Below are 12,737 nucleotides of genomic sequence, written 5' to 3' on the forward strand. Positions count from 1 at the left end.
TATGCTTCCGTCTTAAGGCTTCAAACATAAATGAAATATCTAGTGATATTTGTCCCATTGGGACAAATGTATTAATTGGGAGAAATTATTATTCTCTTAATACAGACTTCATTGAGTCTAAGAGAATTTAATTTTAGCACAAAGAGGGTCAATGTAATTATATGCACATTGCGGCACATGGCATAATGCTGATTGGGGTTACACAAGCCATTCCTGAAGGATATTTAATGGTTGTATGAAGCATATATGTATAATGATTTATTTTATTGATAGGGTGTTATGATTAATACATTTAAGCATTCCAACTAGTATTATTATTTGTATTAATATTGAAAGATATTAAATAAGATTATTCAGATGTAGGGTTAATTTTAGTTTTAATTATTTTAGTTTCAAGTTAGAAAATAGATAGTATATAGGTAGGGCCGGATTAAGGTCTGTGGGGGCCCCTGGGCAACAAACATGTGGGGGCCCTTATTAAATGTGATGAACTTGGGGTATGCGCAATGGAGACCACAGTAGTGGTGCCCTTTATGCAGTGCACCCAGTAGTAGTGTCCCCAGGAGTGGTGCCCCCTATACGATTCTCCCATTAGTAGTGCCCCCAGTAGTCATGCCCCCTGTAGTTATGCCCCAAGTAGTAATGCCCCCTGTGGTAGTATACCCAAATAGCAATGCCCCCTGTATAAATACCCCCAGTAGTAATACCACTGTAGTTGTGCCTCCAATAGTAATGCCCCCCAGTAGTCATGCCCCCTGTGTGTGCCCAATAGTAATGCCCACTGTATAAATGCCCTCAGTAGTAATACTCCTGTAGTTGTGCCCCCAGTAGTCATGCCCCCTGTAGTAGTAACCTCTGTATAAATGTCCCCAGTAGTAAATGCCCCTGTATTAGTGCCCCTAATAGTAATGCTCCCTCTGTAGTAGTGCCCCCTGTAGTGGTGACCCCAATAGTAATGCCCCCTGAGTAATACCCCCAGTACAAATGCCGCTTGCAGACAAAAAAAAAGAGCTATTACTTACCTGGAGCCCCTCTCCCGTCCGCGCCGCTCGGCTGCTCCTCTGCACCATGGGAGAAACATCATGACGTCTCTCCCATAGTGCACTGTGCGAGCCGGAGCTCACAAGTGAGCTCCAATCTCCAGCTCCGGCTGCGGGGAGGGAGCCGGGTGACCTCCGGTTACAATCTCAGCGGGCGTCTGGCAAATGGTGCCTCCCTGCGGCGCCGGGGTTAGATTAGCCGGAAGAGGCGGAAATGGTTCCGTCTCCTCCGGTTCACTTTAACCCCAATGGGTGTGGGGGCCCAGGGACGATCGCCCCTGTCGCCCCCCCCGTTAATCCGGCCCTGTATATAGGAACATGTGACCTGACTCTATGGAAATTTATTCAGTGAGGAAAATTATATAGAGAACATGGTAGAGAACTGTCTACCCCAGTCATTTGGAATACAATTGTGCGAAGAAAAATTAAGATTTATTATCTACAAGAAAAAAAAAGGAGACTTTAATTCATATATATACCTGCTCTCTATACTTGTCATAACTGCATCATTGGATAATCGTAAAGGACGCACAACACACATTTGTGAAAGACTGTTACAGCATTGTGGTGAAGAGGAAAATGATGAATAAGGACCACAGCACTGAAAGTACACAGCCCTCAGCACAGCAAGCAAAATGGCAGTTTCCACAAAGAATTCTACTGCCTCATACTGCAAAGGTAGCGCGTCTCCAATGGCACGCAAGACACACAGATGACAGTCCAAGCAGGAGCAAAATTGTTGTTGGCACAGGACAGAAGATATATCTTAAAGACATCAGCACGGATAGAGAACAGGATATCATATCTACAATCAAGCTATACTATGCTATTTTGAATGGCTGTAGCAATCAAATATTTTCTTCATGAATACTAAATAAAACTGCAGTAATGGTCAAACATATTTAAATTACAATAGAATAAGACAGAGTAAGCTAAGTCAAAATATCTTAGAAGAAATATGCAACCATCACAATGGTTATTACTGTTATCTTTATAGTAAAATAATGATTAGGAAAGGAAAAGTTTGTTTAGGAGATATGTTTAAAAATATATTGGAAACAATTACTCTGCTTGATGTGTGGGGCAACTGTTACCGCAGCTGGTAATCAATTGTAAAATTAAATATGTTAAGACTATTAGGATTAGAGACATTGCCTGAATTGAAGGCATTGTTAGTTGTTATTTTGGATATACTGTATATATTTATATGTATTTTGGGATTAGACATAGATTAAATAGGTTTAGTCATACATAATTACATGTATAGTAAATGTTACATCAGACATCATAGGAAATGTAGTCCTAATTTCCCCAAGCATTCTTAACAGGTTAGATGAGTTCTAAACTATCAAGTGATGGCCTGTCGAAGTCAGAAATATTAAATACAAATATAATGTCTTATATCCTAAATCTTATGCATTGACTGGCATATTCTCAAGGCACAATTCAAGGAGCCATGGCCTGTGTATATACTCTTTGATCTGTGCACATACATCACTCTCTTCAAAGGAACCTTCTTCCATTCTATTGACACCACCTTATTAAATAACAAGTTCCAAGGTTTCGTAAACAATAAAGATTGTTTTTCCCCCACAGCAGACAGGGTGTCATAAAAGGTGGTATTTCTATTCAAGTAAAATCCTCCTTCACTTGGTTGTGTTTGATGTGTAAATAAGCTTGTCATGCCTGGAATCCACCAAAATATATGACTTTTCTGCTGATATCATGGCTCATACTGGACAATGGACATGTCACTTTATGATTGCCAAGGGTACATTCCTGATTAGGCATACATACCACTGTCTGTGTGCATTTTAAATGATCTAAGCAGTAAAAACCTCTTTCTTATACAATGATCTAAACAGTTAACACACACAGTATATTCAAACCTATTTGGTCTGTTTCTCACTTTAAAATATATAGTACAGATCAGACATTTATATTAGAAGTTATAGTGACATGTCCAAGGTATTATATATATATGTATATATATATATATCCTGGTTTTCATAGCTCACACATAGTATACAACCAGCGGTTTACACCAAAATACAAATATATATTGAAGAGAATAAAATCAGCTATACATAGTCCAGGAACGGGATCACATATTAACATCATGTTTGGGGTCAAAATGTACAGAATTGTGTTAGCAGTAATCTGGTGACTGCCAATAGATTGTCGCACATTGCGGCAAGCAGATATTAGCAATGCCAGATTTATGTTTAATAATAGCATATAAAAATGGTTGATTTGAGCTAGTTTTTCGGAGGGAAGCCAGAGGTGAACTCCTGTAAATGCATCATGAGCCTAAGCATCGCCCACTGTTTGAACCAACCAATGACCCCCAGTGAACTGGAAATGTCCCGCCCCTGGACCAATGGAAAGAATACACAGCTTACTATTATACACACCCATAATTTAACTGTATAAATTAGGCTTCCCTGATCCAGAGAGCAGTAGCTGTATTCTACCATCTGGTGATGACTGCACTCTGGATACAGGGACGCGCATGCGAACGTATCTATACTGGTTTGTAACTCTGATCTGTTTCCTGATTTGTTTAGTACCTCTGTATAACTTGTAATAATTAATGTTATATATACTTTAAATACAATATATACTTTTGTGCGTTGGACCACAGAAACTGGCGTGTGTGTTCACTTCCTTTCACAATAAGGTTATTATACTAAGATATATATATATATTTCACAGTAATTCACATTGTATTTTGATATGATGATAGCAACTATTATGCATACTATTGGTGTTACAATAAGGGAAGGTATTGCGTATGCATCACACGTTGTGTACACTGTGCATTCACATTTGCGTATCGCCATATGCAAGGTGCGTCCACATGGCGTCAACAGCCGTAGGGAGATTTAAACGGGATTTCACCATGCCTAGTCAACTCGAGCCCTTCCTTATTCATATTTCCATGGTGAAACTATCTCAACGGGACATCCAATACTGTCATAGAAAAAATTCAGTACAAAAACGTATGTCCCAATAAAGAAGACAGTTTATTTTTGGCACATACAAAAAATACACTTGCAGATCTTCAATGGTTCTGAAAAGATGCAGCCCAGACAGTTTAATATATTAAAAAAAGGGGCTAATTTAGAGTTGGAGACACACAATTTATTTTGCGGAAGATTTACATTTCCGTATTGTACGTGTAAGCATCTACTGTATAAAGTGTTTTTGAGTAACGTTGACTTGCAACTCATTACGTATTCTGGGCAATTGGAAGAAGTGGTGGCAAGCATAGGCTAAATACAGAAAGGGCATGGTCACATTACAAACACAAAATTATTTCTTCTGCTGTATGTTGACAACATGGACTCTTTAAAATAATAATATTATAAGACCTCTATGTTTTTGTATAAGACAAAGTTTATACGTTCAAGAACTATGAAACGCAGAGAAAAATTATGTTTTATTCTGTGACAATTGGAGGGAATGGTAGTGACCATTGCCACATAAGCCTTAAGCTCCTTGCCTGTGGATGTTTAGATTTCATTGCATTAAACATCTCAATATCTTTGTCGTCCAGCAGCCATCCTAACATAACTAGATCAGTCAAGCTATGCAGCCTGGACACGCACTGAACTAAGGCAATCAGAGTTACAGGGTCTGTTTTAAATTGATGAGAATACATTCTAGTAATATTGAGTTCTTCCAATTTTGGCAGATTATCTAAAACTTGGAAGAAATCTCTCCATCCAGTCTGTGTGACGACGTGATTGATGTCAAGATTTAAATTCTTTAGATTTCTTAAATGGCCATCTGCACACACTTTTGCTGAAAAAGAAATCACATGTTTTAAAGAATAAGAAGTTATAAAAAAAATAAAGCAGGAATATAATCTAAATAAAATACTTTTTTCTGCAAATTTGATATATAATTGTCATGGACTTCCTCGTACCATAGTATGTCTCCTGCTGCACAATGTTACCCAATGTCAAGGCATAGGTTTAAGGGGTCTATTTATCCGAAAAAAGTTTTTGCAAAATGGGTTATTTTGGGGAATATCCTGAAAACAATGGGCCTGATTCAGAGTTGGGAATAGAGTAAGAAAGAGCAAGTAACTGTGTCTTGGTAAAACCATGCTGCACAGCAGGTGGGGCAGATGTCACAAGTTCAGAGACATTTATATTTGGGAGGGGTGTGTCCAAACTGAAATCTTAAAAACAGTGTAAAAATAAAGCTGTCTGCAGGGCCGCAACTAGGGGGGGGGCTAGAGGTGCACAGGCACCGGGTGCCGGATTGCAGGGGGTAAAAAAGCTGACTCGAGGTGGCTTGGGGGCTGCAGATTCAGAAAATGGCCATCCAAAAATGGCCGCTGCTAAAGAGGAGACAAATGCTAGATGTCCTTACTGGCCCTCTAGTGTCTGTCTCCTCCTTGGCGGCGGCCATTTTTGGTTGGCTGTTTTCAGCAGATTCCATGTGGAATAGCCGTCCACATGGACTCTGCTGAAAACGGCCAAACAAAAATGGCTGCCGCCTAGGAGGAGACAGATGTTAGAGGTCCCATTGGACCTCTAGTGTCTGTTAGGCCAGCACAATGCACACAGCGTTCCTGGCACCGGAAACGCTGGCGCTGCCGGGAGAAAATGCTGAAAGCTGCATCTTCTCTTGTGAAATTCCCTGGCAACGAGCATAACTCCCATGGCAACAAGCATGAAACCCCATGGCAATGAGCATAAACCCCATGGCAACGAGCATAAACCCCCTGGCAACGAGCATGTAACCCCTGGTAACGAGCATAAACCCCCTGGCAATGAGCATAAACCCCCTGGCAACGAGCATGTAACCCCTGGCAACGAGCATGAATCCCCCTGGCAACAAGCATGACACACCATGGCAACGAGCATGTAACCCCATGGCAACTAGCAGGTAATTTTAAAGTAATTAGAAGCCTTACTGTGGGGTTTAAAATGGTATCGGGCAAATATGTAAGTGGTACTTTGGTATTAGGCATTACAGTGTGTGGCATAATGTGTAATGGGCATTATGGTATGTGGAATAATGTAAGTCACTATACCAGGGATGTCTGAGTAGTGCACTGCCTTATGGAGGAGCAAGGACAAACTCTAGGTACAGGAAGGGAGGGGGCGCAAAATTTCTGCCTTGCACCGGGTGACAGATATCCTAGTTTCGGCCCTGCTGTCTGGCATTTGTGGGCTCCATGCAAAACATAATTGCCTACCTTTTGCTTCTCCTCTCCGGGAGAAGCCTGAGAAGGAAAGGCAGGTGGGTTGTGATGGGGGCGGGGCCAGAAGGGTTGCATCATTAAGCCCCTCCCCCTTCACAGTAAATTGCCATGGTTGGCTTAAATTTATATAGGGGTGGGGCTAAATGATGCAATTCATGGAGAATCGCATCATTAAGCCCCGCCCCTTACATGGAGTCCCGTGATCGGCGCAGAACTACTCCCCATTCTGCCCACTTCACTAGAAAGTGCGGCAAAAGTGCCTACCTTTCCCAATAGTAAAACGCAATGCAAAATGGTAGCTCTATATAAAAAGCTGTTATTAAATACTGTATATATATGATTTAAATCAATGCTATATTTAAACAGTTTAACCACTTGCCTGGCACGGTCGTATCAGATACGACCATACCAGACAGGGCTTTCCCTGACATGGTTGTTTGATACGACTAGTCAGAAACGCCCAGTGGGCGGCTTGCTGGAAGTTAACTTCCAGCAGCCGCCCATCGCAGAGGGACCTGCTGGTCCCTCTACACCCGCGGCTCCCCCTCCTTTGTGTCCCGATCACTGCTGGCCACAGTGATCAGTCACCAGCGGCACCCCCCCACCCAGTGGACTTCCATAGAAGCATCAGCCACAGCTCATGTAGCCGCGGCTGCTGCTGTGACCCAATCACTGAGGTCAGCAGTGATCGAGTAGCCGGCGCCACCCCCTTCAGTAAGAAGCATTAGCGATGGCTCTGGTAGCAGCAGCCACTGCTATGTTTCCGGGCCACTAGCCGGACACCCTCCCGCTGCGGCTCTGGAACAACAGTGATCACTAGTTGATCACTGTGTAGCAGCAGCAGCGGCTCTGGTAGCTGCTGCATTGTAACCAAGCCATCAGGGGGTCACCCTCCCGCTCCGGCTCCAGAACAACAGTGATCAGTGTGATCACTGTGCAGAAGAAGCAGCAGCAGCGGCTCTTATAGCCGCTGCTAACTACCCTACCACCCTAGCGGCGCCCCCGCACACTCCTTTATACCGGCACTCCAGTACTCCTCTGCAGTTACCTGCTCCGGTGCCCTCACCGAGGGTCAGCGCACCCCCACAATACAATCATGTAGCAAGCATGAGCGGCACTCAGAGGCTTTTAGAATTCAAACAAAGTACCCCATGGTAGGGGAATTTATTGTGCAGTCAACATTTCGGGGATCAGGTCCCCTTCCTCAGGACAAGTGACGTGAACAGAAAGCAAATACATGCAGTGTTAAATAACAAAAACATAATTATTACCTCCCACCGTCAGTGACATCAGCTGCCACAGGTTCCTTCGGCTGGGCATCATCCTCCGTGACCTCATCGGCCCAAAGTATGTGCAGTTCAAAAGCAGTGCATAATACTGAATAATCAAACATGCAGACAGTGCTTCTTAGATAGACACCAGCAGCATAAAGGCTTCATCTTAAACATGTATTAAAACATCTTGAGAAATATAGTGATAAATACATATTGTTAATGATAAAACTAAAAACTAAATAAGATAATAATATAACTAAAAAATGTTCAAATAAGTTAATAACTGTCTTACCTATAAAAAAATTGTAAAAATAGTAAACAAAATCGATTGTGCATATATATATATATATATATATATATATATATATATATAATATATATATAAATAAAACTAGTGCAACAGCACCATCTAGTGGCCAAAAATGGCTACCACAGGACTATTAAAGTGATGGTAAAAAAAATTAGGGGTGTGCACCGACCACTTTTCGTGTTTTGTGTTTTGGTTTTGGATCTGGATCTTTCTTCGTGTTTTGAATCTGGATTGGTTTTGCCAAAACCACCCTTCCATGTTTTGGGTTCTGGGTTTGTGTTTTGGATCTGTATTTTTTAGAAAACAGCATAAAAACAGCTAAAATCACAGAATTTGTGGGGTTTTCTGCTTCTATGCTATTATTAACCTCAATAACATTAATTTCCACTCATTTACAGCCTATTCTGAACACCTCACAATATTGTTTTTAGTCAAAAAGGTTGCACCGAGGTAGCTGGATGACTATGCTAAGCGACACAAGTGGGCAGCCCAAACACGTGGCCCATCTAGGAGTGACACTGCAGTGGCAGACAGGATGGCAGTTTGTAAAACTAGGCCCAAACAGTACATAATGCAAAGAAAAAAAAGAGGTGCAAGATGGAATTGTCCTTGGGCCCTCCGACCCACCCTTATGTTGTATAAAAAGGACATGCACACTTTAACAAACCAATCATTTCAGCGCCAGGGTCTGCAACACGACTGTGTCTGAAATGATTGGTTCGTTTGGGCCCCCACAAAACAAGTTGGCAATTAATCTGTCCCTGCACAAACTGGCTCTACGGAGGCAAGATGTCGTCCTCATCCTCCTCATCCACCGATTCCTCACCCTCTTCAGTGTTGTGTACATCCTCATCTTCACAGATTATTAATTCGTCCCCGTTGGAATCCACCACCACAGGTCCCTCTGTACGTTCTGGAGAGTGGTCTTCCCGGAAGAATTGATAATTCATTTTGATGAACATCATCTCCACATTTTGTGGAAGCAACCTCCTGCGCCTTTCGCCGAAAAGGTTCCTGGCTGCGCTAAACACTCTTTCGGAGTGCACACTGGAGGGGGGGCAACTTAGGTAAAATAGAGCCAGTTTGTACAGGGGCCTCCAAATTGCCTCTTTTTCCTGCCAGTACAGGTATGGACTGTCTGACATGCCTACTTGGATGCGGTCACCGATATAATCCTCCACCATTCCGTCAATGGTGACAGTATCATATGCAGTGACAGTAGACATGTCAAAAATTGTTGCCAGGTCCTTCAGTCCGGACCAGATGTCCAAACTTGGTCCTGCCTGCCCTGCATCACCACCAGCGGGCTGCTTAGGATACCTAAGTTGTTTGCTGGCAGCCCCAGTTGCGGGAGAAAATAAAGAAGGAGCTGTTGACGTGTCACGTTCCGCTTCAGCTGACAGTGTTTTCACTAGCAGGTCTTTGCACCTCTGCAGGCTTGTGTCGGCCGGAAAGAGAGACACCACATAGGCTTTAAACCTAGGATTGAGCACGGTGGCCAAAATGTAGTGGTCTGATTTCAACAGATTGACCACCTCGGAATCCTCGCAAAGCGAATGAAGGGCTTCATCCACAAGTCCCACATGCCGAGCGGAATCGCTCCATCTTATCTCCTCCTTCACTTTCTCCAGCTGCTTCTGCAAAAGCCTGATGAGGGGAATGACCTGACTCAAGCTGGCAGTGTCTGAACTGACTTCACATGTGGCAAGTTCGAAGGGCTGGAGAACCTTGCACAACACGGAAATCATTCTCCACTACGCTTGAGTCATAGGTGGATGTATAGGCTTGAATGGCCTTTTGATGCTCCTCCATCCTCTGAAGCATATAGAGGGTTGAGTTCCACTGCGTCACAACCTCTTGCTTCAGGTGATGGCAGGGCAGGTTCAAGTGTGTTTGCTCATGCTCCAGTCTTCGGCACGCAGTCGCTGAATGGCGAAAATGGACAGAAATTTTTTGGCCCACCCAAAGCGTCTCCTGCACGTCCTTGTGTTTCAGAAAATTCTGCACCACCAAATTTATTGTGTGAGCAAAGCATGGGACATGCTGGAATTTGCCCAGATGTAATGCCCGCACAATATTGGTGGCGTTGTCAGATATCACAAATCCCCAGGAGAGTATAAGTGGGGTAAGCCACTGGGCGATGATTTCCCTCAGTTTCTCTAAGAGGTTGTTGGCGGTATGCCTCTTACTGAAACCGGTGATACACAGCGTAGCCTGCCTTAGAACGAGCTGGCGTTTCTGAGTTGCTGCTACTGGTGACGCTGCTGTTGTTGCTGCGTAAGGTGATACATCTACCCAGTGGGCTGTTACAGTCATATAGTTTTTAGTCTCCCCTGGTCCACTTGTCCACATGTCCGTAGTTAAGTGGACATTGGGTACAACCACATTTTTTAGGACACTGAGAACACTTTTTCTGACGTCTCTGTACATTCTCGGTATCGCCTGCCTAGTGAAGTGGAATCTAGATGGGATTTGGTACCGGGGACACACTACCTCCATCAATTGTCTAAATCCCACTGCACTAATGGCGGATACCGGACGCACGTCTAACACCAACATAGCAGTCAAGGCCTCAGTTATCCGCTTTGCTTCAGGGTGACTGCTGTCGTACTTCATCCTCCTTGCTAAGGACTGTTTGAGGGTCAATTGCTTAGTAGAAGAAGTAGTGGTGTTCCTACTTCCTCTCTGGGATGATGAACGACTCCCAGCAGCAGCAGCAGTAGGCGTAGCAATGCAGGATCCTCCGGAGGAATCCCGGATAGGAGAGTCAGTCATGCCAGTGACATGGCTTGCAGGACTACTTCCTATCCTGACTAAGGAGGAAATTGACGAGGAGGGAGTTGACGGTGTGGTTTGCAGGTGCTTGGATACAACAGGACAAAGGGATTTAGGTGTCCCTGGACTGCTTACGGTCTTAGCCAAAGTTTCTGAATTTGATAGTAACTTTTTATGAATGCACTGCAGGTGACGTATAAGGCAGGATGTTCCTAGGTGGTTAACGTCCCTACCCCTACTTATTTCACCTTTACATATGGTACATATGGCAAGACAGTTGTCCGTATTTGTATAGAAATATTGCCAGACCAAAGAGGTGGAATGTTTGGTCTTCTGCCCAGGCATGACCGTGATGGGCTTTCTCATCCCACGGACAACAGTCTCCCACGGTGCCTGATTTAAACAAACCACATCACCATCAGAAACCTCCTCATCAACTTCCTCCTCAGCGCCAGCTACACCAATATCCTCATCCAATTGTACTTCAACATCTTCAATTTGAATATCAGCAACTGGACTGTGGGTGCTCCTTCCAGCACTTGCAAAGGGCGTGCAAATGGTGGAAAGAGCCACCTCTTCCTGTCCAGTGTTGGAAAGGTCAGGCATCGCAACCGCCACCACACTTAGGACCTCATTCAGAGGCGGACGGAGGATGCAAGCGGTCGCTCAGAAACTGGGCGGCCACTTGCATCCTGACCGCCCGCCTCTGTTGCGGTCGTTAGGCTGTGGGATTACACCCACAGCTCTAACGACCGCTCTGGTGATGGTCGCGATGGTCAGAGACCATCACGACCATCGGGGCTTACGACGAGACCCTAGGGTAGGGTCTCACTTGTCGTAAGCCCCGGAGAGCTTCTGGCTCTGTCTGAGCCGGAAGCTCTCCACTGACATCACTAGTGATGTCAGTGGGGCCTCCCCCAAATGGCAGGTGTTCTCATAGGAACGCCTCCGTTTGGGCTGCCACCCCCCCGGCCCGCCTTCCAAACGGGGCGAGCTGTCAATCAACATCGACAGCTCGCCCCCTTTGGATCGAGACCTGCTACGACCGGCGTTGTCTGTCGTAGCGGGTCTCACGCATGCGCACGATGGCGCCGGCGTGCGCATGCTCTGTGGGGGGCCATCGACCCGGTCCGAGCGCATCGGCGCTAACGACCGGGTCTGAATGACCCCCTTGGACTCTCCTTGGGGATTGGTGATATCTTCTTAGAAAGCACAGTTCTTTGCTGTGCTTTTGCCAGCTTAACTCGTTTCATTTTTGTAGCGGGAAGAGGGCTTCCATCGTCATGTGAAGCTGAACCACTAGTCATGAACATAGGGAAAGACCTTAGCCGTTCCTTGACACTCCGTGTCGTAAATGGCATATTGGCAAGTTTACGTTTCTCCTCAGATGATTTAAATGGTTTTTTTCCTGAACTTTGTCATTTGGGATTTTATATGCCCTCTACTATGACATTGGGCATCGGCCTAGGCAGACGACGTTGATGGCATGGTATCGTCTATGTCAGGAATGGTGGCAGCAGCTTCAGCACTAGGAGGAAGTGGTTCTTGATCTTTCCCTATTTTATTTCTATCGGACAAATTTTTGTCCTCCATTTATGTTATATTAATTATACGTGCGACTAAGGCGCACACAAACACAGAAAATAATTATTTTTTATTTGTTTTGGAGTGCACTATGGGGGTTACACCACCCTTTAACAGATTTATGACACAGACACACGCTTGGCGCTGCTACCTTGTTGATGCACGTGCGGCTACAGCGCACACAATTCACAAACAATAACAATAATTGTTTTTTTTGCACTTGGGGTGAGCACCCCTGATGGACAGATCACCCCCTGGACAACACTACAGCACCCCCTTAGGACTACAGCCTTTATGGGACACTGCACAACACAGCCCAGCCAGCCCCTATAGACTTTGGAGTAGACACAGCCCCTATGGACAACTGACTGCACAACACAGCCCAGCCAGCCCGTATGGACAACAGCAGCACAACACAGTCCAGCCAGCCCCTATGGACTTTGGAGGTGTGGAGCCAGCCAGCCCCTATGGACAACAGCAGCACAACATAACACAGCCCAGCCAGCCCTAACTCCCACCCTCCCTCTTCACTG

The 12,737-nt window shown here is 44.6% G+C and overlaps 1 protein-coding gene across 1 annotated transcript in view; it reads right to left on the reverse strand.

Moving 5' to 3' along the window:
• Positions 1-4,080: 4,080 nt before the first annotated feature.
• LOC148509028 (baculoviral IAP repeat-containing protein 1-like) overlaps positions 4,081-12,737 on the reverse strand; it is a 196,413-nt gene continuing 187,756 nt past the window's right edge. The window contains exon 16 of the mRNA XM_088443700.1: positions 4,081-4,847. Within this exon, the coding sequence (XP_088299826.1) occupies positions 4,483-4,847 (365 nt within the window). The 3' untranslated portion in view covers positions 4,081-4,482. The remainder of the gene's footprint in view (positions 4,848-12,737) is intronic.

The sequence above is a fragment of the Taudactylus pleione genome, unplaced genomic scaffold, assembly GCF_031769625.1.
Source record: "Taudactylus pleione unplaced genomic scaffold, aTauple2 ptg000333l, whole genome shotgun sequence".
In the NCBI taxonomy this organism is placed as follows: Eukaryota; Metazoa; Chordata; class Amphibia; order Anura; family Myobatrachidae; genus Taudactylus; species Taudactylus pleione.